At 37.7% G+C, this 25863-nt stretch overlaps 1 protein-coding gene across 2 annotated transcripts in view; it reads left to right on the top strand.

The window, feature by feature from the left end:
- Positions 1–20132, top strand: part of Ifrd1 (Interferon-related developmental regulator 1) — a 168104-nt gene extending 147972 nt beyond the window's left edge. For both annotated transcript variants that reach the window (XM_067136610.2, XM_067136609.2), the window contains exons 9-10: positions 5910–6012; positions 15330–20132. In XM_067136610.2, coding sequence (XP_066992711.1) covers positions 5910–5996 — 87 coding nt within the window. In that variant the 3' untranslated portion in view covers positions 5997–6012; positions 15330–20132. The remainder of the gene's footprint in view (positions 1–5909; positions 6013–15329) is intronic.
- The last annotated feature ends 5731 nt before the right edge of the window (positions 20133–25863 follow it).

Below are 25863 nucleotides of genomic sequence, written 5' to 3'. Positions count from 1 at the left end.
AACCCTTGAATTTAGAAATGCTTTTATCCAATGTGTAACCCTTACCTCCAATCCTATTCCCTCCAATTTCTTTAATAATATTCCATGTTCCACTCTATCAAAGGCTTTGGAAAGATCTATGGCTATGCAATCTAACTGACCTCCTGAATCCAACTGATCTGATATGTCCTGCTGAAATCCCACCAGTTGTGCCTCGCAAGAAAATTTCTTTCTAAATCCATACTGGCTCCTCATGAACCAATTTTTATCATCACATATCCCTCTGATGTACTTCGATATTAAACTCTCCAGAATTTTACAAACTATACTGGTCAGGCTGATTGGTCTGTAGTTCTCTGGTTTCCTTTTATCACCCTTTCCTTTATAAATTGGTATTATTATAGATTCCTTCCATTCCTTTGGTATTACACTATTATTTATGACATAGTCACAGCACAGCCAGCTTCTTGTAATAACATTTCTTTCCCATGATAAAAACAACGGTATGACAATTATACTGCCAAGTTCGCCGCGAAAAGTAAAGCATTAAAATCATAAGAGTATTAGGCCTATACTGTTTGCTCATGGAATAAACTCGATCGGATCACTCATTCGCAAAGACTTTTCACTTTGCAAAGAAATTGAAAAGTACAACCTAGTTCATGGTGGAACAGAAAGACTTTGCACTTTGCAAGCTTTGAAAAGTGAAAAGTGCAAAGTTGAAAAGTTGCAAAGTTCGTTCGTGGAACAGGCCCCTGGTATACAAAAACAACCTTTTGTTATACATTTAGGAATGTTTATAGGCTATTGAAATATTCCAACATTCTTTATAGAAATGTGTTTACACCAAATATTGTACCATTCGTATAATATTAAACCTTGCTTTGAACGCCAGAGTCAGCCATGCATAGAGATATTTCCATATATCCAGAAATGGAAAAGCCATGGATGATTCGCATGTACAATATGACTAAGGGTGGTACAGATACTTTTGACCAGCTATGTCACACATACTCAGTTGCAAGAACAACGGTGCAACGGTGCAATGGCCCTTACATTTCTGGTTTGCAGTCATAGACCTGGCAGGAATACCAGTAAATGCCATGGTACTATCCCTCTTTGTAAATCACAGGGAGAAATGTCCTCAAAGGCAATTTCTGAAAGATTTGTCCAGCTTCCTTGCAAACCAATGAAAAGATGACTGAACAACCATTAATTATTTTAACCATAATGGTCAAACTGGAAAGATTGAGAAGGACCATGAAGTAAATGAAGTGGTTGAGACAGTAAGAGTTGCTAATTAACATTTTTCAATGCATTCAGTCTAGAATTTTATAAAGATACAGACTCTTGTGGAAAATTTCAGTATATGTTTTGTATTGTTAACGATAATCTAAGATTAGATGTTTATAAGGTGACGCAGTTAATGTTTTTAAATCATTTAAACAAACATTTCAACAGTTGCAATAGATGTTTAAAATTATTTCAGTACGTTAAGATTTTGGTATTATAATGATGTAACAAGTACAGGAGTATATTTGGTAATTTTATGCCACTGAAGAAAACGGTTTAAGTTTCTCAAAACGTACGGCTTTTAATAACAACAAAACTGTTAATAGTATTGACAAGGTGGAACAAGGTATGCATCCCAAGACAAGATGAATGTATGATCAACCAATATAATACAATGATCGCTATTGGGTTTGAGTGCATCGCATATTATGGTAATTAGAGTAATGATATAAGGGTCACCGTGACCCTGGTTTGCAAACTATGTAATCATTATAGATGTGTGCAGTGGGAGGGTAAATCACATACCTTTACAGTCATAAACCAGTGGTATATAGACATAGATATGCTCAACCACATCGGCCACCAGCTATCCACAGTTTACAAATATTCTCAAGTTTCAAGAATGTATGAAATTAAATGTTTTGTTGCCGTCCAATTTTTGTTACCATCTGAACAGAAAGTAGTTATGCTGATACTGACATTTCTTTTGCAGATTAACTTTGCTGTACACCTCGTTGTTGTAAGTTTGATGGCACTCCAGGTAGATGTTGCTGATAGCATGCGTGACCGTCGCTATCATTACTGCCTGAATTGGAAATTTCATGCATCACTGTCACACGAGTAGGTCAGATAACATCACCACTATCATTATGTTTGAAACATTACCGGCATTATCATCACTCTCCGTATTATCTGAATCATCGCCTGATTCGACATAATCAGAATCATCACTCAATGAATTAACATGCTCTACCAAATCATCATTTTAAAACAGTACGAGAGCTAGTCGCCATTATTACAAACACATGGTCTACAGGTACGCGCCAAACAGCTGAAATAGAAAAAAATCATAACATCAACACAACTTGCCACACAGATTCTGGTGGTAGGTTTAGAAACTATGTAGTTTCTACTACAGTGATGCCGACTGGAGCTGCCATCTGTCAGTTACGTGCAAACTATTACGACTTAGATGGACAGCTGCAATGTAAAGCGCGATGGCACTCCTGGTACTTTTCGCTAGCCTGCAGAGTAGCGCGAAACCCCGGCACTCTAAGAGTTGCAGGTGCTACCATCTGGTGAACACCAAGTAGCGTTCTGGATATTCTTTCTCTGGAGCCATGTACTCTTCACCACCATCAAGTTTCCCATGGCAAAATCAATCAGCCTCTCTCCATTATCATCTGACAAATCATGCAAACTCTCCTTCCCAACTGTCTCGCTATAGGATTCTTCTTTGCCCACCTTAGCATTGAAATCTTCCAAGTATGATTTTTATATCTTGTCTTGGGATGCATTCCATGTCATTTTCCAGTTGTCTTCCAGTTGTCTATAGAACATATCTTTCTCTTTTTCCTCAGCATCTTCTGTAGGTGCATATAATACACAAAGGTGATATTTTTAAAAAATGGGCCTTTATCCTTAGAGTACATATTCTTTCATTTACAGGCTTGAAATTCAAAACTGCTGACTTATATCTGTGATCCACAAGAAAGTCTGTGGCACCTACAGTATTTTACATCTAGCTCCTCCACTATACAGAATTGTATATTTACCACTTCTGAAAACATCATTTCCTTTCCATCTGACTTCCTGAATTGCTGCTATTCCAATATTTCCATTTCTTGTTTCAGACTGTTTAGACCTTCTGGTTTAGTCAAGGTTCGTACATTCCAAATTGATATATATATATATATATATATATATATATATATATATATATCATATTTCCGTTTGCATCTTCCATTACCTTGCACAGATCGTTTACCATTATCATAAGTCCAGCTATTCTTATCTTTGAGTTTTGTAACACTTTATTTTTCCAATTTGGAGTTGTTAGCCCCATGATCAACCCTCAACCTGGTGGACCAGGGTATCCCTCGTAGTCTGGCCTATCACTTTTTCCCTCTCCGGCTTGGGAGACCATGCCAGGAGCTTACACTCCTGCCTGCATAGCTCTCAGCTTCACTTAGACACACAAGCTCCCACATCGCAACAAAATGAAGATACCAGCATGGGAGGCAATTAACACCATAGAGTAATTATTATAAAATTCTGCAGCAATTATCACTGATAAGTTTTTACCCTAACAGATTTCTTTGAAATATATTTTCAAACAATTTCCAGTGTCTTATGAGTCCTTGCCAACTGTTGTCTCATCCGAAGAAAACAATGGTTTTCTCTAAGGTTTTGTACATTTAAATGATATGTAGAAAGTTTCCTTTAATAAAAATGCTGGACCTGCTGGAAGTTCAGGCACAAGTAGTGCTTACTGTAATTCAAACGTTACAACAAGCAGTTCTGGATCACATCTGACTTTCTCTGGATAGTAGGACATGGCTTGCTGACCAACTTCTTCCCTTCTCGCACTGTGACTAGCTTTTACTTTTCTGCCTCTTCTTGAATGAATCACATTCATTGCATGTGCCAGTTTTGGGGGACTTGAGGGAATGTTGGATTCTTCTGTGAAATTTTTAAAGTATTTGTGGCCGGAAACGGGTGTGATAGTTTTCTTCTTTGCAAGACCAGTCATGATAGTGTTCATAACAGTAGGTTATTTACGAGTATTCTGTTGACATTTATATTCCTTATTGCGGATATACTAAACTTTATAGCGAGGAAGAAAGGAAATATGCTCATTCACTGCTGCAACAAATTCTGCATCAAATTTTATGAGACATGTTTCCCTTTTATTGGAAATTGGCAAAACGGTCACAGTTTTAACTTGCGGTGTGGTTTGATTCCCATCCAGGTTGGGGATTACCCTTCATTGGTTAATTCCGATGGCTCGGGGGCTGGGTGAATATTCCATCTTCATCATAGATGGGGCCCTATCCTCACAAACGCACAGATCGCCTATACGGCGTCAACTGGAAAGACTGCAACGGACCTCTTCGGAGGCCGCACGCCATTATTATTAATACTTTCTTAACAAATTGTTCATGTCCAGATCCATGGCTAAGTGGTTAGCGTGCTGGCCTTTGGTCACAGGGTCCCGGGTTCGATGCCTGGCAGGGTCGGGAATTTTAACCATAATTGGTTATTTTCCCTAGATCATGACATGCAGGTTGTCTACGGGCGTCAAATAAAAAAATACCTGCACCATAACTCTCCAGAGGCCACACGGCATTTCATTTCAACAAATTATTCTTGCATGGAAATAAATATTTTTCTGCCGACTTTTATAACATCACTTTAGTAACGTGAGTTATATACTTTACATGTATATTCTAAATGTATAACAAATGGGAGTTTCTGTTTACTAGGTTGTCTACTTTCTATGCTAGCACAGTTTTGTTCAAAAGCATTGCCCTTGTGTGTTTTTGTTGAACTGCAGACACACAAATTAGCCCTACAAGGTATGTGTTCTGGATATTGTTGAAACCAAATTTCCAAAATGTACTAAAGATTTCCTTCCTTTTTTTCTCTTTACACCTGTCGAAACATTTCCATGGACACTTACAATCTGGATCCAATTCTCTGTCTATAATTTTCTTATCTTTTCTGCTGTGCTTATTATTAGATAGTCCACTATCTTTCCGTCTCTTTGCTTTCTCCTGTTTGCTTGCATAATCTTCTGATTGTAAATTCCAGTCAATAGGTTAATTTCAGTTTTGCTTCATTCTCAATTTTCTTACCTTTGTTGTCTCTGCATCTGGATTATTCATCGTACTTTCTCTGTTTGTCGTCTTCCTTGGGAATGAATTCACTGGTAATATTAGAATTCATATGAGCAAAATTCTCATCTGAAGATGTTTAACATTTTGTTTGGAATAGATTCTTGCGCACACTATTATGTATTGTTTTGAATGTCAAAGAGTTTTACTGCAAATGAATGGATGCCATAAAATCCAAAGCTGTTACCGCTATATATTGGTATGATTTTCAGTTAGTTTGACATATCAGTGTAAACTTCTTCTGATGTAACTTTGATTGACCGTGAGAGATCCAGCATCTAGTTCGGTCGCCTATTTGTGTAGACTATCAGCCGTCCTGCCTGTGACTGCGGAGCCCCTTTCCAGTCAGTTCAGCCCATTATTGAGGAGTGCCCTGTGAGGAAGTATGGTGGACCAGCCCAAGATGTCATCAGTGCTGCATCCCCCTTCTTAGAATGGCTACAGCAACTTGACATTGATTTGTAAATGTGAAAGCTACAAACATTGTTGTCCTTGTATATAGTGTAAATTTTCTTTTTCTTTTGTATACTTGCCATACGATAAATAAAATAAATAATGTAAACTTGTTTGATAAGACACACCTGGTGGGCTTAACTCCAAAGGTATGGAAAGGGCGCTTACCATCTTTTACTCCTGAACCCTTCAGTTATAAATTTCCTATACTTACTAGTTAATGCAATCAAAAAGAAAGTAATCTTTTTAGTTGTTACTAAAGTTGTGATTTTAATTGTATGTTTGTAGCATCTTATGAATGCTGCTGCTTTCAAGGCAAGAACTATATCTAGGAGCAAGAATAGGGACAAGCGATCAGCAGTAATGGCCTTTTGATGGTCTATTTATTCAGGTAAGAAATGTTGTTTAATTTAAAATTTAATTTAATATTTTGCATCTTTCCATCTTCTAATTCTGTTAAAAAACCCTTGTTGCCAAAAACAAATCATTCTAGTGCAGTGTAAAAGGGCAATATAATATTATCCTTTTTTATTGATTGATTGATTGATTGATTGATTGATTGATTGATTGATTGATTGATTGATTGATTGATTGATTGATTGATTGATTGATTGGTACTATAGGTGAGTAAGTATCCTTCCAGCAGTGTTCATCTGGATGGGCATGAATGGAGGCCTAGAAAATAATTCATGACTAGCTAAGATCAGATTGACACTAAAAATGTTTAATATCTATTTCTCAGTATCTTCTTTGTTTAAAAGGGGCCTAACATCCAGGTCATCAGCCCTTTCTCAGTATCTATTACCTCCTTAATTCTTTCGTCATAGCATCAGCTCTCCCTTCTTATTTTTACACTAAAAATGTTATTCATATCAGATTGAGAATCATCTTTTTTTTTTTCATTATGTACAATTTACTCGGATGAATGTTAATAATTTTCAAAATTTGTATAGAAGTTACTCATTATTGAAATCATAAGAATTTTACTATGAAAAATTAAATGCAGTGAAATCCTTCTTTTATACTTTTCAAGGGACTTAACAGAATAAGTGTAAATAGTGGAATTTTATTTTTTAATGCACTGCCGGGTAACAAATGTGTAGGTATGGATTACTGTATTATATTTTATACAATTAATTTAATTTTAAAAGGAGAAAGCATCTAACTACATTTCAGTATCCAGCAGTAAAAAATTACTTATTTCCCTTAATTCCTAGGAGGAACATTGGGCCTCATAGAATTTCTCCAGCTTGTTCTATCTACTGTCAGTGCTTTCACTTCTCTCCATATCTTGTTGACTCCAGCTATCTCCCTGTGTATGGTTCTCTTCCGGGTGATCCTTAGTCTCTTGCCTTCGACTACCTTGCAGATTCCAGTTCAATGCCTGTCTTGCGATACTTTCTTGTGGTCTTCTCAGGGTGTGTCCAATCCACCTCCATTTTCTTCACATTATCCATTGCTGTACAGGACTTTGATGTGTGGCCTCCCAAAGGTCTAGATGGTATGGATATAGTTTGTTTGACTAGAGTTACCAGTGCCATGCACTCTCTTCACTTTTGGATTGATTCCCAAGTGTCATCTGATATATATTCTTTCCTCCCTGGTTCTTTGTAACCTATTATCTCTTCACATCTTTTAAGAGAGTTCTTTGACTGTGTTCCATTTAGTGTTTACCTCTTCATCTGGTTATGAGGATCTTAAACCTGTTCTTCAGTTATATGTTTAATTGATTTTGGACTTCCGTGTTTCCAAATTTCTCGGAGTTGAAATGTTTCATTCATACAACTGCCTGTTTTATTGGTACTGCAACCTTCAATCAAATATTAGCAATCATAAGGCGATGATCGCTCCCTTCATCTGCTCCATGTTTATTCCTTACATCCAGGAGTGAAAGTTGCCATCTTTTGCTTATTGCCAAGTGATCAGTTTAATTTTCTGTCTAGAGATCAGGTGACATCCACAAGTTCTTGTGGCAGTTCTTTTGTGGGAACAGTGGTCCACCTATAACCAGTCCAAAATTATTGCACAGGTGTATGAATCTCTGGCCATTATTATTTTCTTCTATTCCCTGTCTACCCCTCTTCCTTCATTTAAATGACCAGTTTTTGCATTTAGGTCTCCCATTAAAATCACAATATCCTTCTTTATCCATGCCATGTTGTTAGCCTATCATAAAACTCCTCCTTTCTTCCTGTTCTGCTAACTCTGTTGGCACATAGCACTGGACTATGGTCACAGGTCTAACTTTGGTTCGTATTCGTACAGTAATTATCCTGTGTGATACAGGGGTCCATTCTATTATTCAATTTTTCTTTCTTTGTGAGTAAGACATCCACTTCATTTGAATGATTTTCATTTGCTGCTTCTTCACTTCTCTTTAGCCTGTCAATCTTGTTTCACTCAACCCAAGTATCACCACTTTATTTAATTTCTGCCATTTCTTCTCTCAGTCTGCCAGTTTCATACATACAGTAGTTTTCACATTCCAGAATTCAATTCTTAATCATGTTATTGGCTTTACGTCCCACTAACTACATTTACGGTTTTCGGAAACGCCGGGGTGCCGGAATTTAGTCCCGCAGGAGTTTTTTATGTGCCAGTAAATCTACCGACATGAGGCTGACGTATTTGAGCTCCTTCAAATACCACTGGACAGAGTCAGGATCGAACCTGACAAGTTTGGGTCAGAAGGCCAGCGCTCAACCATCTGAGCCACTCAGCCCAGCGAATCCAATTCTTGTCTGGTATTTTATTGCAATCTCCGTGAAATCCGACTGGCATAAATTTTGTCCGGTGTCTGTAATAAGTTCATTTCAGGTATGCGAGTTATTGGCCCACCGCACCTTAGCCATTTGAGATCTGAAAGAAAACTGGAGGTGTGAATTTTGTTTTGTACGTCAAAAAATGACTAAAATGCTCTTATTAACATTTTATTTTACAAAATAAAAACTAACGTCTGGGAAAAAAAGCACCCACACAATATTATGCATTTCAAGACATTCACTCCTTACAAAAACAGGGTGTCCACCCATATGAAAAACCGGGGAAACCGGGAAATGTCAGGGAATTGAGAAAAAATCTGGAAATACGTTCTTCTGCCAGATAAAATGGACATACCGTATTCATCCGTTAATAGAAGCACCATTTTTCAGTTTTTATAACATTAATCTAAGCAGAGGTGCCAACTGTTACGGATTATCCGTAATTATTACGGATTTGCCCTGACGATTACGGCATTACGGTCCAAGAGTAAATTATTACGGAAAAGCGACATTATAATGAAAGTATAATATCTACGGAAAAAAATAAGGAAACGAGGAGAATTGAATCTTTTAGAGCATTGGTACTCGACTCTCTTCGTTTCAAATTTTGTGAGTTGGCAACAATACTTACTCGATCATCACTTCCTTTCACTACACGTGAGCGTCGTGAAATTAATTGCGAATGAAGTAACTCTACTCTCCCATTCACTAAAAAATGTAATCTTGTATTATTGCAGTTTTAAGTGTACCTGACACAGAAAGAGTTTTCAGTGTTAATAGGAAAAAAACAGAATGATCAGGCCTACAATAATCACATCTACACTGGAATCGCTTATTGTTCATGAGGTGAAAATGTCCTCACAGGGGGGGGGGGGGGAGAATGCTATGAGAAAAATCCCACACAAAAGCACCTGCTGCGTGGGGAAACAAGTAACTAAGAATGTTTTATGACAGAACTCGTAATGTGCAAATTTATGGTGTAATAGGATATATCTTAGAATAGATTGTTGTTGGGAAGGGCAAAGAGGGTGTCATTATCCAGAAGGGATGTGTGTGCTTTGGATTTGACTCCAAATTTTTTTCGGAAGGTAGAGGAGGGGAATTACGGAAAAGCCATTTCAAAGGTTGGCACCTCTGTCTAAGGCATGTCTTTTATACCAGGAATAAATTGTAAAGAAAACTGAATAAACATTTTTAAAAACAAAGTGTGATTTCGAATGTGAAGTAATCAATAGCATCAATAGCTATATGGATAGCCTATAGCAAGCAGTAGCGACTATGATCATTCAATTGATCGATCGAATTTTCAATGTTTACTATTGAATATTCTGTGTTGTTGGGGAATTGCGAGGCCTATATTGCGTTCTCAGTTTTCTAATCGCTTAAATACATGGCTTCCACAGCGAAATTTATTACAATTATTATTAAATGTGGTGATGTAGGTAAACCTTGTGTAAATGTGCCAGTATAGTTGGTCCATTATTGGACACAATCAATTTTCCAGCTAACTCATTCCTGGTTACCAACGTTTCACCCCAGTGTGCTAAGTTGGGCTCATCAGTTGGTAAATAGCACACCTACCAAGACGCATGGCTAGCGCATACCGCGGAGGCCACTGTGTAGGCTACTTGGAACCACCGGCAGTGCCAGTGCACTATGAGAGACTTTTCCTTATTACCAAAAATTGATGCCTGCCTGCCATCAGATGATATAGATTTACTCATTCAGGACAAATATTTCAAGTTCCCTATGGGAATCAACATCTATATCATCTAAGCGGTAATAGCGAAAATTCGTGACGTGATAAGTTAGGAATTCTTATGTCTGTCTGTCTGTCTGTCTGTCTGTCTGTCTGTCTGTCTGTCTGTCTGTTAGGTCATCAGCCCAGAGGCTGGTTGGATCCTCAGATAGCATCACCAAAGGCTATGCAGTTATAGCAAAACCACAAAAACCAATGGCAGTACTAAAATAAGGCGTACTAGGCAAGATGAGGAGTGAGGTAGTTTGCCATTGCTTTCCTCACTGGGCCAGACAGTGCTGTTGTAGCACAACTAACACTATGAGCAACACCTTTCATGACACTCAGACACACTGGTTGTGCTCTGAATGTCATTAATCAGCACCACCCATACCCCAGCAGATTCCATATTGTCACAGTCATGGATGAGACTGGGACTTCAGTGGAAGCTACACTTTGCTCTGGCCTGTGCCAAGAGATGGATGCAAAAGTACTGTAACCATCAAGAAATGACAGCAGGCAGAGGAATTTTTATATAGATATAATACGATGAGAATCAGGACTTCAAATTAACGACGTGTTAATGAAGAACACCCTAACGAGGTTTCACTGTATTTAACACTTGCTACGGAAAATATATTACGAAGATAAAACTAACACTTGTAATTAAAAAAACTAATATAGTAGAACCCCTCTTATCCTAAATAAAGGGGGCGGAGCCACTTCGGTTGATGTGTTTTTTCGGATGACACATGGTAAATATTTTTTGAAGCAAAATGTCGAAATAAAAATGCATAAACTCTGTTAAGCAAAGGTGCATACTGTATATTAACATTAAAATGTTTACATAAAGTCACTTACTGTATAAAATCGGTGATTTCTTCTGAATTTTCTTGGTGCAGCGCTCTCGCACCACCGTTTTATCAACAATACATCAGCTGGTGCAGATTCATTGCTTTGATCAACAAAGCGCAAAGCAGTCGGAAATAATTAAACGTTTTTTGTTACTACTGAACTGAATACTGTATACAGTAATTTTATTGCAGTACTGTAATTAAAGCACGTGGTGCTGTATTTTAATAAAAATTCAAAATCAATCTTACATTCAATGCATTAAATCCATCATCTGCTGTAGCTCAATTCTCAGAACTGCTATCGTCAAGGTCAGAGTCGTCTGCATAATCTACATGACGAATAATACAGTAGTAATAATACAGTAATATTAATTCCTGTTTGTTCAAGAAAAAATATATTATGGAACGAACTAGAGGGTAAGAGTTTTGTTTTATGCTACACGTGCATTCTGGCATAAGTCATAATATAAAAATAGGGTTTGCCTAGTAGCTCTCAGCACATATAGCAAGAGAATTACTAATATCAACGGCTAAGAACGAGAGGGTAAAAACAAAATATTAAAATATAATTTTGCCAGAGCATTTCGGTTAAGCGGGGTTCCACTGTACACAAATTTTACACCCCCATTGGCATTAGTACAATAAATAACAGCTTATTATAAACCTAAATGTCCCTTGCTACTTAAATGATTTATGTAAAAATTTCAAACATTACATGCGTTACTATTTACAAATTTACAATACAACTAGCTATCACATGTTTACGAATTAAAATATGAAGGGGGTTCTTATCTGATTCGTGTCAACTCCATGATTCTATGTACCACATCGGCCATCGGATCAGCCCATGCGATTTACGTTCGCTCCATGTCCATGGCAATCACTCTGATGAAGCTATCCTCCATGAAACCTATCATCATTGTCTGCTCGAGATTTAGGTCCCCCAACAGTTCGAACTTACGACTCTTTTCACTTCAACATCGCATCATTTACACAAAATTCACTGAACACAAGAGACATGTATCAAATTCTAATTAACACAGTTATTTACACAGTACTTGGGTTTAACCCATGGCATCTATCTATCTTCCTAATCCACTACTTCAACATGAATTAACAGATTAAAAATGCTTCATATTTATAAGATGATAGGAAAATTAGGATATATATATATACACAAAGTAATGGTACACGGTAGTTTTCTGTACATTTTGAACGTATTGCATTTTTACACTGTTCTGGTTCACTATGTTCTGGACTTTATTTTTTGAAAAAGTTTTTTTCTGAACACTCCCAAGCACCAGAGAGCATTCAAGATAGTCACCAACCACTGCACATGAATTTAAAACAGATTCTGGCACATCGCTTTGTGACAGAAGAAAATTATTTTATTTTTACGAATAATCTGCACACACTAATTTTAGGAGAGACTTCTAAAAAGTTGAAAATTTGCTTTCATTTCTGTGTTATTTACAAGAAATTAATCCTGCATAATGATTTACTCCAAAACTGAATCAAATACACATAAATACATATAATCTTCTTTACTACAAGCGATGGATTTCATCTTTACATGTTGTTGGGTAGGCAATCTTCTGATCAAAATTGTCATGCAGTTTGCATACCCTCTCCTCATATTTGTAATTGGTTATTATCACCTGTTTTGTATGGTAGTGAGAGCGTGCCATCTGGTATTAGCTGCATAGGTACATGTTGTGCGAAATGACCGGCGATTAAAACAGGATGAATTTCAATTATAATTTGATAAAGTAAAATATACGCAAAATGGCTAAATTTTAATTCATTACCATTGAAAATTTGAAATTTGTAAAAATGAAATATTTTTAACACACGTTAAATAGAAAAAAGGGAAGGAGCCTAAAAATAATTTTTCAGTCCTGAACATTTCGTTATATTGGCATTCGTCACAACATTATTTTATTGTATCTATCAGCAGTCCCAGTTTCCCTTCAAGCAGTGTGGTGCACCATGATGAATGCCGGAGTAAATGACCTATCCAACTACATCTTCTTTTCGCGATCATTTTCTCTAGAATGATGGTTTCTTCAGCTCTCTTGATAACTTCGTCATTTGTTAGCCTGTGAGTCCAGGGAATTTGTAACATTCGACGCCAGCACCACATTTCAAATGCATTTATTCTCTTCTTATCAGCCTTTAATAGAGTCCAGGTTTCAGAGCCATAGGTCGCAATGCTCCAAATGAAGCTCTTAATGAAATGCTTTCTTACTGGTAGTGGATATTGCCTTGGAGGTCAACATGCTTCTTTTTTTTATTGAAAGCTTCTTTAACCGGGGCTATTCGAGAACAGACATCCTTTTCACACCTCCCATCAGATGTAATGACGCTTCCCAAATAACTGAACTGATTTACTTGAGTCAATTTTTCTCCTTCCAACCAAACATTAACATCCTGTTTACCATCCGGAGTACGTGTCATTATCTTGGTTTTTGTTTTGTTAACATTCATTTTACATTTTAGTATCAGTAGATCATTCAATTTCTTTAGTGAGGTCTCTATCTCTTTCTCAGTTTCAACTATGAGGGCAATATCATCCGCGAAATGTATTGTTTGGTATAGTTGGCCATTTATTTTTATTCCATGGGTGGAGGTGGCTGAAAACTTTCATTGCTTCTTCTAAATACACATTGAATAATAGAGGCGACAGACCGCATCCTTGCCTTACTCCTTTTCTTATTTTTGCGTTGATTTGCTCCTTTCCTATAAGCGCTGTCTGGTTCTTGTACAACTGGTTGATGATTTTCTGATCTCTGTAGTCCACTTTCAGACTTCTAAGGGCTTTAAACATAATATTCCAGTTAACATTATCCAATGCTTTCTCTATATCAATAAAAGGAATTAGGATGTTCTTATTGATTCTTAGGGCGTGTTTAATAATTGTCAATATGCCTATATATGCCTCCTGATATACCTCTTGGTGTACTCTGTTATAATGGTTTTTGCAATTTGTTTTGGATATGCTTACACAGGTTTTTCTACCTCATCCCATATCAGCTTTCACTCAAAATGTCTCAGCTTTCCTCTTAAAAACATGTACCCAAGGTGAGGTTCTCTTTTTGCCTGCAGCTTAGTAGTGTGTCTGGATGCCTGTACCTCCTCTCCTACATGCCCAGTAGCCAATTGCAGTACAGAACTTGGAATCATTTTCTAAGACAAACCTTTGTCCTTTGAGTTGGGCATTTATGAAATGCACTGTAGAGAAAATAATTGGGTGGTTTCCCATTGCTTGCCTGATCTTATGCTGTTGACTTGATTTATATCCAGTTCATCTGCCTTTGAGGATGATTTCCCAACCTGAGGACCGAATAGTGCCCTGACGTAGCACAGACTTGATTCCATTAATTGCGAGCCTACTCCTCAATGTTGACAGTCCTCGGAAAAAAGTTGCTAATTATATGGCAGGTGGGGGACACTGTGGATGTGTTTCATACTGCATCCACAGAAGTAAACTTCTCTTCCCGATACCTTGTTCCTTTTGTGGCTATCACAGAGCCCTAACTGTTGCCATGCTCCTTTCTTCAGTCATTCCTGCTTAACCTCACTTTTACTCTCTCTTTTTCTGTGTTAGATTTGTGAAATTACAGGTTTTTTCATTGTGTGGCTTCTTATCACCCTTTTCATTCTTTCCTTAAAATTCTTATTCATCAGGGGGCCAAAAATGTTGCTTTCTCTCCTTCGGCTAAAACAACAATTGCTGCTGTGTAAATTCTTGATGATTTACTGTAGGGGTAGCGTGCCTGGAGGCCCCAGGTTTTGAATACTCATCAATCCAAGGATTTAAATTCTGAATTGAAGGCTGGTTTGCGAGACCAACTGATACCAGAGATGGTAGTCCCTATCTCAAAATCGAAGCAATGCAGCCGAGGATATTGTCATGCTGACCACATGAAACCTTAATATCTGCAGGCCATCTTTCTGGGCAGCAGTCATCTTGGTTACCAAGGCCCTTAATTGGCCTAATCTATAAATAAATCTGACTTAAGACAAAGTTACTTGAGAGGTATCCAAAATCCTTTACTCAGTGCTAAAGTAGACCAGGATTGGGTTCGTGAAAATGTTTTCTTGACTCTTTATTCTAATCATTGCTACCCTTGTAGTCAGGACAGTAAAATCAAGAAAGCTGCCATGCCGTGACGAGGTTAGAAGATTGAAAGATTGAGGAAGAAGGGGAGGAGGAATGATTGTGCTACCCCCCCTGTATCTTTGCGGGAGTCCATCATTGGGAGGTTGCTTCTTGTGTTTTGTGGCTTTACAATGTTAATGCTGTTTTACTTACTACTATGCTGTACATTAATTAGGTATTTTTCTTTTTCAGTTTAAAATGCAGTTCCCTACATCTCGGCCAACAAACGGAGTTTCCATATCACTGTGCATTATATATTTTAGTTTTGAAAATTTTCTTGAAGTATATGGCATTCATTGGGAACTATTGCAACATATTCTTTTGGAAATTGGTTTTATAGAATAATTATGTATTATGTCTAAATTATTTTGTATTTGTAATATAAAAGTTGAAAATTATTAGTAAGTAAAGTCAGTAGAGTGAAATGTCACAGATATGTCTTGAATGATTCATAATTTTGAATAATGTAAGGAATGTAATTCCTTTTTGAGTTTTAATTGTTACATTTTTTATATAGATCCATGTGATGTCTATTATGTTTTGTTTCAAATAGCATGGCATCTTGTCAAATAAATGACTTTCATAAAGTTGATTGTTTTATTAGGCAAGGAATGTCAGTAGTTGTCTTAAAAGGGGAAGCTATTCTGCCAAGGATAGTCGGTAGATATTTTGCATCAAAATTATAGTTGACAAATGCCCTGTTGTTTATCAAAGACAATTTTATAAGGACATTTATAGTAGATTAAAGAAAAATTTAATCGGTCATATTTGATTTCAGGAGTTTTGTGCGATTTGAAAAGAAATTCCTGGACATTTTGTATTCAGCAAGATGATTATCATGACAGTATGAATTGTATTCAGGTAGACCTTAATTTATAACCTATGTAATTTGTGTGCTTCCATGAATAAGTAAAGCATCATTATTTCCAAGTTTTTAATTGACTTAGTGGACATTTTAATAAAATCAAAGTTGGGGAAATTTGTAGGAGAGTAGTGGCTTGCTGGGTAAGAACACAATTGATATGTGCACCCGCGCTCATGCACATTGAAGTGAGTTTTATTTATATGTATTATGATGACAATTCTCCTTTCCAGTAAGTCACTCCATGGCTAAATGGTTAACGTGCTGGCCTTTGGTCACAGGGGTCCCTGGTTTGATTCCCAGCAGGGTCGGGAATTTCGCTGGCACAGGGGCTGGGTGTATGTAATGTCTTCATCATCATCTCATCCTCATCACAACGCGCAGGTCGCCTACGGGCGTCAAATCAAAATACCTGAACCTGGCGAGGCAAACTTGTCCTCGGTCACTCCCAGCACTAAAAGCCATGCGCCATTTCATGTTTTTCAATGTCCCCCTGCCTGTTTCCTGAACTTTACTTCCTGAGCCATTTACCACATTGCTAACAAAATTTCTTTAGAGTAAGGTAGATAATTGTGTTGAACAATTCTTAATTGTGAATATAGTGGCAATATTGTTTAATCCATCTGTTTTATGGTATATTGCAAGTTATAATTTAAGGGCTACCTGTTATTTTTAATTTATGACTCACTAAGGGAATGTACATTTTTTAACAAATCTTACGTAACCTTGATTATGTCTGTGATATTGACATGCAAAAATAGATATTTATATTGCTTCATAGTGTTTTATATGTGTGTGTGCAGTTTGATGCATCATGATCAAAATATTTAAAATGGTGAATATGATGCCTAAGATCATGAACTTTGATGAATACTAATCTAACAAAATACATCTACCAGCCATAAAATCACTGTGTGGGGGAATGAACTGTACTCTCTGTATCAGATGTTTTAATCTTAAGTTTTCAACCATGAGTCTGCTTATTGATTTTGCCCTTCAATCTCCTTGTCCTATATTTATCCACTCCACCCACGTAACGTTGTGTTCTCAGCTGCTTTCTCATTTTCTCTCTATAGTTCCTTGTGTCTAGAAAGATTTTTCCACTGGGCGAGTTGGCCGTGCAGTTAGGAGCGCGCAGCTGTGAGCTTGCATCTGGGAGTTAGTGGGTTCGAACCCCACTGTCAGCAGCCATGAAGATGGTTTTCCGTGGTTTCCCATTTTCACACCAGGCAAATGCTGGGGCTGTTCCTTAATTAAGGCCACGGCCACTTCCTTTCCTCTCCCATCTTCGCCATATGACCTATCTGTGTCGGTGCGACGTAAAACAAATAGCAAAATAAAAAATTTTCCCTCGTGCAGCTTTCATATTGTGTCTTCTACTCATTCATTTTGCTTGTATCCATCCTCAGCTTGATCTTGCAGTACTTTATTTTTTATTTTATTGAACTCCCCCTCCCAGAATATTATAAAAAACATATTTTAAGACCATTTTGTTTTCTGTGGAAACAGAAATGTACACATGCTGTATAACTCCTTTTGTATGTATTGTATCGTGGCTATATTAAAGTGTACATGAAATTTATAGTAATTCTATGAGGTATATGGAATCCCAAAAAAATTAGAGGTTATAGTGGACATTCTTTTGAACTTTCTGGAAACTATATCCAGGTATGGTCAGTAAGATGCTTCTCAGCTTGCATTTTACCACTCTGAAGTGACTTTTATCCTGTTCTTCAATCTTTACAAATCATGTACTGTGAATAGAAAGTGGAAGTTTCAGGAGAAATTGGGAGACAACAGGATTGGCATAAAACGACAACACATAATTGGAACATAGAGTAATTAAATTTAGCACTTTTCTTGTGGAGTTTCGGAAAATCTTCTCATTGAACACTACTCTGTTCATTCTTCCAGTTTAACTCAAATTAGGATAAATTTATGAATTCTTCAGTCAGTATTATTTCAGAGGAATAAAACAGCCTTGATAGAAATTAAACTTTGTTTCCTCACTTATATGTAGTTTGGGTTAATATTTTCTACTGTTTAGAAAGGATATTGTCTCAAACTCAGATGTGTTCTGTTGAGTGGAAAATGCCATTTATTGTTAAAGTTGTTTCAGCAAACTCTCACTGGTCTTGAAGCATAGTTTTGATCTTTTGAGGACTGAGTTTTTCAGTGATGAATGCCAAAGCTGAGATGCTGTGTTAACTGTAACTTTGTTTCAGGTCTTCATCTATGTCAAATTGTAAGATAACCTGATGAATACCATTGTGAGGAAGTTTGTATGGAGAGGCCTTAAGCCTTTATTTAGATTTTATGAAATATTTAAGCATCTTTGACGTGTTTCTTATAGAGGCCTACTCTGTATTGTTTCCATGGTAAATTTTTAACTTGCTAATGTTTGATAAGAATAGTGTGTTAATTTATTTGGATAGTTACTTTTGATGTGCTGGCTCATTATTAAACATTTGACTTGATTTCTGATTAATTTTGTAGGCAAGTAATTTGCCTGATTAGTTGCCATAAATCTTTCTACATGTATAATATCAATGCTATTTTTCCCATTGGGAAAATAGGTTTATAATTGTATCTTACTGTTAAAATTTAACAGCTACTTTTAACATATAACAGGCCCCTTGTAAAATCATGGATTTAGATACAAAGTGGGGAGATGTCTTGGCTAATGCTACTGTAAGTTTTCTCTTATCCATGTATCATTTAGAAACTTCAGTTTCAATGCCTCTTAATGAGGATTGTTGTTTTAAGGGGCCTAACATCTAAGACATCAGCTCAATGTCTCTTGAAGTCAGTTTGTTACAGTTACGTTTCACGTTTAAACACCACATTTTGAATTTCCATTTTAACACTAGTCGTATAATCTGTATATTATAACATTTCATCTGCCTGTTATCATATCTTGAATAAATGCTACCAGTTGGAGGTTGTGCTGTTGTCTGCAGTGAGTTGAGCTGTTATGCCACATCCGTATGAAATTTGGTGGTATTTTGCCACTCTTACAGCTGGTTTTGTCAAGGCTGAATTACAGACCAGGAGAAGCAGGTCTATTTAGTGAACGTACTCCTTTCTCGGATTACGCAGGTTGCATAAACAGACCTGCCTGTTCTCTCTGCTAGTCATCCAGCTTTAATAAAGGCTACTGTTGGGTTGATGAAGTATAGACAACTCATAGACACAGAACAAACACCTGACTCACCACTGACAGAAGCATTACTTCAGCCTGAAAACGTCTACAAAACAAAATACCGATACTTTGAAGTTATGTCGTCAAGTTCTGCACATTTTAATTCTGGGCTATTATTCTGGGAGATACATGGTATTTCTTTTATTAATGTTTCTTGGACATTTTCCATAGATCCATATTTGGTGATTTGTTGATGCCTTTTATGCTGAATCCTGTTTACTAATTGGCTATGAACTTGATATCAACAGTTGTGTTAAACACCACACTTGTTTGCTTGCTTCCTTCCTATTTGGTGATATTTGACTGAAACTCAGATTTCTGAGAGGTGTTTAACTTTATATTGTCCCTCCATTAGTTTGTTAAAATAAGCAGCTGTGGGTGAAGTGGAAAAAGTATGGGATATTATGATTTTACTGTCCATGTATATTTTGAACATTCAAAACTGCAGTGTAAATGTTTGCATATCCAAGTACATACCTCCAGTGCATGCATAAATGAAATATTGGATCTATTTATTGCAGGTGCTTCACCTGTGTTAATAGTCTTTATTATTGTCTGTATATGAGCTTTGTAAATAATTTCTGTTGTATTAAAATTAATTTTATCATCATTGCGATTTGACAGAATGGCATTGTACAATAACTTCGGTAATGTAGGAAATTTGAAATGTTGATTTTAAATGTACAAATAAACTTGGTTTGGTGGTGGGATTCACAAAAATGTGTGTTTATTCAGTACGTACTCCCAAGACTTTCCCTTGACCTATGTTCAATATAAAATTGAATTTCTAAATGTACATTCTGTAGTACAATGTACTTTTTTTTTTTTTTTTTTTTAGGTTTTTCTGTAGAGCCCATAGAATTTGTTGGCTGTATCAGAGAAATTGTGGCTAAAGAAGGAAAGAATAAACTAGCAGAAAAGTCTGATATACAATTTTTTTCTTCTGTTTATTTGATAGTCAGTACTTCCCATCCTTTGCATATCAACATACACATATTATATTGAAGAGTCAATGTAAATCAGTTATTGAATCATCATCACAGTGTTTGTGAAAGAAACTTTGTTGACAATGGACTGTGTGGATTTTCTTGGAATTCCATTCAGATGAGAACAAGTTGACCAAGGAGGTCGGAATGGTATGGTCAGCAAATACAATCACAGAACAGTGCTTTCATCAATCACTACTGATCTGCAATTAGGGCAGTCGCCCAGGTGGCAGATTCCATATCTGTTGCTTTACGCTGACAGCCATTTGTGGAGTTTTATTGTAAGAGCGGTCGCAACAGAAGTGAGGGCTCTGCAAACACAATTGTCTTTTTTATTGCTTTAGAAAGCTTATATTGGGACAGTACAGTAACATTATCAGTTTTATGACTGGTGTCAAGGGTTTAATACGGTACAAAGAATTATATTTTTACCCTTTTAATACTAAAACACAGAATATAGATTTTTAATTCCCTTGGTATAGAATTTGTGTAAAGAATTGACTATACAGTTGATTTCAAAAAGTTTTACATACTGGTATTAAATAAAGGAATCCAGTAACAACAACTCTTTAGAAGTGTTAGGAGTTGTGGTAGTGGTGATCATTGTTTTTAAGAGGAAGTACTGGACAACTGGGCAACCATCTTCTGATAACACTAATCAGAGAGGAAAAATGAACGTATTGGCAAAAGAAATAGAAAGGTCACAAAGAGCATGGAAATGAAAGACTCCCTAGGCCTCTCAAACCTAATAACATCAAGATCGGAAGGGAACAGGAGTTGACCAAGCAGGTCTGATGGGAAACATGAGAATGATGAGACTGGCACAAGTAAGTGGAAACAATGCCAGACTCAGCTAGGGCACTGTGATTCCCACCCAAGCTCCCAAGTTGAGAGCCACAAGGACCTTTTTTAGTTGCCTCTTACAACGGGCATACCGTGAATGTATTCTACTGCCTGCACCCACGGGGTGTTGCAAGTTGGATTCAAAATGTTAGAGAGAACACAACCTATCAATGAAAATCTCAACTGGCCATGTGGTTCTCTGTTTTCCTACTTCTGTTGAGAATGGGATGTCAAAGAGGTGTTGATAGCTCAAATACTATGATGTTGCATGAATTCTGGCAGCGAAAGTTAGCGGCATCTGCTGCCATTTTTGTGAAGCAGTAACTCCTGATTCAGTGAGTAGGCTGGGAATCGGGCTAGTCCTAAAATCCCCAGTTGCCAGCCTAATTCCACAACGGTGTACGTCAGTGGTTCCCAAAATGTGCATTGTGGCTCCCAGCGGTGCAGCCGAACTTTTGCAGGGGCATCATGCTGAGGATGCTGCGAGACTTCTCAGTGGTTAGAAGTGATAAAATGACATCTGCATAGGGTTAATTCATTTTAATCCATAAAGGAGTTTCTATGGGATAATATTGTATATCACCTGGTTGGAAAGTGTACATGTGAAGAAGGTAGACACAAAATTGAACGATGCAATGCGTTGCATTACTGGTACCATCAAATAAACTCCATGTCACTGGTTATCTGTGCTAAGTCACCTTCCTCCACCTCACTAAGGCGGAAGCAAGCTCTAGTAAGGGAAGCCAAGAAAATCTTTGCCACTGCACCAAGAATTCTGTCATCCGTCACTGCAGCGACTGCAATCAAGAAGACCAGCAAGTGTCATTGCAGATGGATTTGACCTAAATGAAAGCTGGAAGCATGAGTGGTCAACAAAAACATTGGGAACAAGTGTCCACCATCTTGATCCCACAAAGAAGCCAAATGGTTTTGACCTATCGAGGAATCTCTGGTACCATATCAACAGGTTAAGGACTGGACATGGTTGTTGCAATTACTTCAGGTACAAGTGGGGTTGGATCAGTTCACCAATATGTGATTGTAACCTGGAAGAACAGACGATTGAGCACCTGGTCAAACTCTGTCCTCTTCATTCGTACCCTGGCACTCCTGACGATTTGTTCGCTCTCACACCTGGTTTAACTGAATGGCTGAGAAGGATGGACTTTAAAGTTTGATTTTGCCTTGTATGTGTATATATATATATATATATATATTGTATAAAATCGCCATACGATTAAATAAATAAATATGGGATAATGTTGAATCTCATTATTTATCACCTTATATTTCCCATTAGGGAGCCCAACAAATTAACAACAGTGAATAAATGTGAATCCATGGAAGCTTTTCCAGACTGTACTTAATTCTGTTTGTAACATTCTGTGCACGAATCAATGCCGTTGACTTAAAAATGCTGTAGTTTCCTTTATAACACATTAATTCACTTGTATATCTTCACTGTTACCAAACATTATTTCTCTATCTTATCCTATCCAAAAGTAAATTCAAGAAACAGAATACATCATATTTATATACAAGTAAGTGGAAATAATGCCACACTCAGCTAGGGCACTGTGATTGCCACTCAAGCTCCCAAGTTGAGAGCCTCAGGGGCCTCTTTTAGTTGCCTCTTACAACGGGCATACCGTGATGTATTCTACTGCCTGTACCCACAGGGTGCCTCTCTGCCTCGGCCATTGCACTCTTCAGTAGCCCAGTTCCTCTCCTTTCAACAACTGCGCCAACACGCTGCTCAGTGTCTCCACGGTTCCATATCGAACTGGAAATCATAACATTGACGACACAACTAGTACCAATCTTGTATAAACGACATGTGATCTAACTCGCATCAATAAATTGACATTGTAGTGAAAAGGTGGATCCTTAACATTTTCAATTTACTATACCCACGGGGTGTTGCGAATTGGATTCAAAATGTTCCCGAGAGAACACAATGTATCAATGAAAATCTCAACTGGCCATGTGGTTCTGTGTTTTCCTACTTCTGCAGGGAAAGGGAAGAGGTGTCAGAAGTTTGGGAAACACTGGAAATGGTATTCAAGACATTCAGCATACATGGCCTTGCCAAACTGTTCGATCAGTGTACAAGTAAGTAGCATTTTTTAAATCATTATTCACAAATATTTATAGTACCACAATAATAATAATTAACTCGAGCACACACCACAATCCTAATATATTTCCCCTGTTGTCAGTGACCATCTGTTGTGTTTTGATGCTGCACCTGTAGAATTGCTGTGGGTTTGAGCTGAAGACATCAGTGAGCCAAGTGTTAATAACAACTTTATTGCAGCGAGTGGCCATGATAATACAAAGGGCACTAGGAAAGTTTTGCAATGTGAGTGAACACTTTAGACCTTTTCAAAATAATTCCTACCACACTCAGTACACTTCTCCATATGTCGAAACCAGTCACTGAACCAACTGTGCCACTTTTCTTCGGTTAAATTTTCACACTCTTAATCCCATGCTGACAGAAGCTCCTCATTGGATGCAAAACGCCGCCCTTTGAGCTTCATCTTCACTTCTGGGAAGAGTGCGAAGTCACATGGGGCAAGATCAGGACTGTATGAAGGGTGATCAAGCACAGTCAACCCTGATCTGGCAAGAAAATCCATTGTTATATTAACACGATGTGCTGGAGCATTGCCGTGATGCAAGAGCCAAGTGTTGAGCCGTGACCTTGGACGGAGCTGCTCGAGAGCCTGGATGACCTGAGGCAGACAAGTCTCACTGTACCACTTCGCAGTAACTGTCCTTTGTGTTTCTAGCACCAACCGAGTTAGGATGCCCCGTTTAGTGAAGAATACTGCAATCATCCTTTTCTTCACTGACCTTGACTTTCGCACAAGTCACAGGAGTACCCTCATCTTCAAACAGCCACACCTTGTTCTGGGATTTTGTTGGGACATCGTTATAATAACTGCGACTGTGCTTCATAAATAAGCTTCTGATAAGTTCACCTGCATACACCCCAGCGTCAGTGGGTAGGGTCTGACACATCCCACTCTGAAGAGTCTAGTGTCGGACCTAAGACGAAACGCTGGTTAATAGAGCAAACGCCGGAAAAGCCATCCATCTAATTTTTTATCTGATTTTTGATATGCTCTATTGGTGGAAAAGAATCTAATTCCCTCCATGGGAACTTAGAATTTCCACTAAAAGCCATACGACATTTCATTTCACAGCCAGCATAATACAGGAATATCAGTTATTCATGCTGAATCCTGCGTTTTGGGCATATTATATTCCCTTTCACCGTCTGGTCCTGATGTCCTACTTCTCCACATCTTCTGATGTAACTTTGATTGACCATGAGAGATCTAGGATCTAGTTCGGTCACCTATTTGTATAGACTATCAGCCGTCCTGCAAAAGCAGTCCGTTGGCCAGGGTACACCACGAGGAAGTTATCTACACGTCGCACCCCAATCCCGTGGCTACATACTATCAATAACATACCATCTCCGGAACTGAGGCGACAGGTAGCAACTATACACGAGTGGAAAAAGTAACACCATCCTGATCATCCACGGAATCTCCCAATCCATGAGGTCCTTACTGACCTACCTCCTTCTCTTCTTAAATCAAGGAACCCAATATGGCATGACATAACTGGCTTTAATATCCAGGAAAAATTACGTCAAAGCTGGAGCTCTGCATGTGTGAAACACCAAGGCATCCAAGATCCCACAACTGGACTCCCAGGATCTCACCTGAAGAGACACCAATGATCTAAACTCAACCGTTTAAGAACAGGCCATGCTAGATGTAATGCCATGCTCCATAAGCGAGGACTTCGAGAATCCCCTGCCTGTGACTGTGGAGCACCTTTCCAGTCAGTGCAGCACATTATTGAGGAGTGCCCTCTGAGGGAGTATGATGCACCAGCCCAAGATGTCATCAGTGCTACACCCCCCTTCTTAGAATGGCTACAGCAACTGGACATTGATTTGTAAATGAGAATGCTACCAACATTCTTGTCCTTGTATGTAGTGTAAATTTTCTTTTTCTCTTGTATACTTTCCATACAATAAATAAATAATACTTCTCCACAGTAGCTGCAGGTGGTTCGAGACCTCTTCTTTGGGAAGAATTTTCTCGGAGTTGGTGGTTTTCTCTTCTGAGCCTTACTTGTATTTTTAAGCGTTACACTTTTCGAAGAAGATGATGCGAGTGTAATTATTGGCAGAGGAGGAGAAACAGAAGCTGGCTCCATAAGATGTTCACTTGAGGTGGTTGGTGGCAGCATTGTTGGAGAAAGGAAAGATGTTACAACAGGACATAATATATCTTATCCTCTGATATGAAGGGTCTAAATTTTTCATGGAGATACATCTGTCTATTGATGCTAAGTCCTTCAGGTTTGATGAATTGCAGAAGGTCTCTGAAGTCATGCAGTTAATCTTCTGGAAGGATGGTGTAGGATACTTCATCAGAAACTATGGATTTCTTTGTCAACACTACACCAGGGTGCTCTTTTATATACACAAAGTGATGTATCTGAGTTATTTGTGAAATGTTTTTCATTCCAGCACAGAACTTGTTTTACCAGTCATAAGTAGGAATTACATTTCTGGATTCTGTGCCAACAGCGACAGGAATAATAGAGCTAGAAACTTTTACGGGTGACATTATTTACATCTTCAATAACTGCACTTTCATTTTTCCGGAATGCTCTCTTGAAACAACCAAAATACAAATCAGGTTGAAATTTTGTGTGTCCCACTGACAAAAATGAAATTTTGGAACTGCTGTTCTTTCCTATCATAACTCTCCGCATGAGGTATCTCATTAAGATGATGTTTTT

This window comes from Anabrus simplex, chromosome 1 (genome assembly GCF_040414725.1).
Source record: "Anabrus simplex isolate iqAnaSimp1 chromosome 1, ASM4041472v1, whole genome shotgun sequence".
Taxonomy (NCBI): domain Eukaryota; kingdom Metazoa; phylum Arthropoda; class Insecta; order Orthoptera; family Tettigoniidae; genus Anabrus; species Anabrus simplex.
This window is presented reverse-complemented; position numbering and strand designations above follow the sequence as displayed.